Source organism: Eimeria mitis, genomic scaffold (genome assembly GCF_000499745.2).
Source record: "Eimeria mitis Houghton genomic scaffold, Emh_scaff2953, whole genome shotgun sequence".
NCBI lineage: Eukaryota > Apicomplexa > Conoidasida > Eucoccidiorida > Eimeriidae > Eimeria > Eimeria mitis.
This window is the reverse complement of record NW_013571295.1, coordinates 5,065-6,759: the sequence shown is the minus strand read 5'-3', so window position 1 is coordinate 6,759 and position 1,695 is coordinate 5,065. Positions and strand designations below refer to the sequence as shown.

Below are 1,695 nucleotides of genomic sequence, written 5' to 3'. Positions count from 1 at the left end.
ATACATATATATATATATATATATATATATATATATATATATTGTTGTTTATCTGCATGCTGCTGCATGCAGCAGCAAAAACAGCAGCAGCAGCAGCAGCAGCAGCAGCAGGGACAACAAAATTTCTTTGTTCTGTGGTTCTCTAGCTAAACCAACTCTTTACAAAGCATGCATGCATGCATGCATGCATGCAGGGAGACAGGCACGCATGCATGCATGCTTGCATGCATGCATGCATGCATTAAGACAACGCACTCTTCAGCATGCATGCATGCATGCAGAGAACGCATGCATGCAGAGAACGCATGCATGCATGCATGCATGCATAGTTTGTGTTGAAGGTGTCGCCTTGTCAGCCCCGCGGGGTAGCAGTGCATGCATAGGAGACAGAGAACACTAAATAAAGACAAACATAAATAAATAAATAAATAAATATATTTATTTATTTATTTATTTATATTTATATTTATATTTACATAAGGAGTTTGCGTATAAGTGTAGGATAGTGTATTTCTTCTTGATTAAGAAACAAACAGAGATATAAATAAATATAAACAACTAGATAAGTAAATAAAGACAAATATAAATAAATAAATACATAAATAAATAAATAAAGACAAATATAAATAAATAAATAAATAAATATATTTATTTATATTTGTCTCTACATAAGGAGTTTGCGTATGAGTGTAGGGTAGTGTATTTCTTCTTGATTAGGAAACAGATAAAGATACAAATAAATAAATATAAACAGCTAAATAAATAAACAAAGACAGAGATAAACAACTAAATAAACAGATAAAGACAAATATAAATAAATAAATAAATAAATAAATATATATTTATTTATTTATATTTACATAAGGAGTTTGCGTATAAGTGTAGGGTAGTGTATTTCTTCTTGATTAGGAAAGAGATCGTTTAATATATTTTGTGCTTCTTCTTGTTTTATGGGTTCACCAAAAGAAGAGAGATAAAGAATAAGGTTTTTTTTATTTATTTTTTGTGTGTTTTGTATATCTATAGAAGCAAAAAGAGACAGTAGTTCATCTTCTTTGTCTCTAGCAGCAGAAGTAGATAAACAAAAACCCTCAAAACTCTTATAATCAACAACCCCACCATTTTGCTTTTTTATAAACACATCTATCTCACCCATTGATGGTGCTGCTCCTGCTGCTCTTGCTGCTGCAGCAACACTTGCTGCTGCTATTGTATCCTTACCTTTTGCTGCCTCTGCAAATGCAGACGCTATGCTGCTCGCTGTCGCCATCCTGCTGCTGCTGCTGCTGCTGTTGCTGCTGCTGCTGCTGCTGCTGTTGCTGTTGCTGCTGCTGCTGCTGTTGCTGTTGCTGTTGCTGCAGCTGATGAGGATGCTGCTGCTGCTGTTGCTGCAGCTGGTGAGGATGCTGTTGCTGCTGTTGCTGCTGCTGATGAGGATGCTGGTGCTGTTGCTGCTGTTGTTGCTGCTGTTGCTGCTGCTGCTGCTGCTGCTGCTGCAGAGAGAGGAGAGAAAGGTGTATAGCACGAAAGAAATGTGTGTTTATATCTGTCTCCTTTTATATTTTTTTGTCTCTTTTTGTTTGTTTCTGTCTCCTTTTCTTCTCTTTTCCTTTATCTTATATCCCCTGCCAACAATAAACTTTATATTTATTTATTTTTTTTTTATTTTTTTATTTATTTATATATTTATTTATT

General features: G+C 34.7%; 1 protein-coding gene across 1 annotated transcript in view; it reads right to left on the bottom strand.

Moving 5' to 3' along the window:
• Positions 1-1,217: 1,217 nt before the first annotated feature.
• Positions 1,218-1,695, bottom strand: part of EMH_0060650 (uncharacterized protein) — a gene marked incomplete at both ends in the record, with an annotated part of 2,545 nt that continues 2,067 nt past the window's right edge. Inside the window, one exon of the mRNA XM_013497817.1 lies at positions 1,218-1,493. Within this exon, the coding sequence (XP_013353271.1) occupies positions 1,218-1,493 (276 nt within the window). The remainder of the gene's footprint in view (positions 1,494-1,695) is intronic.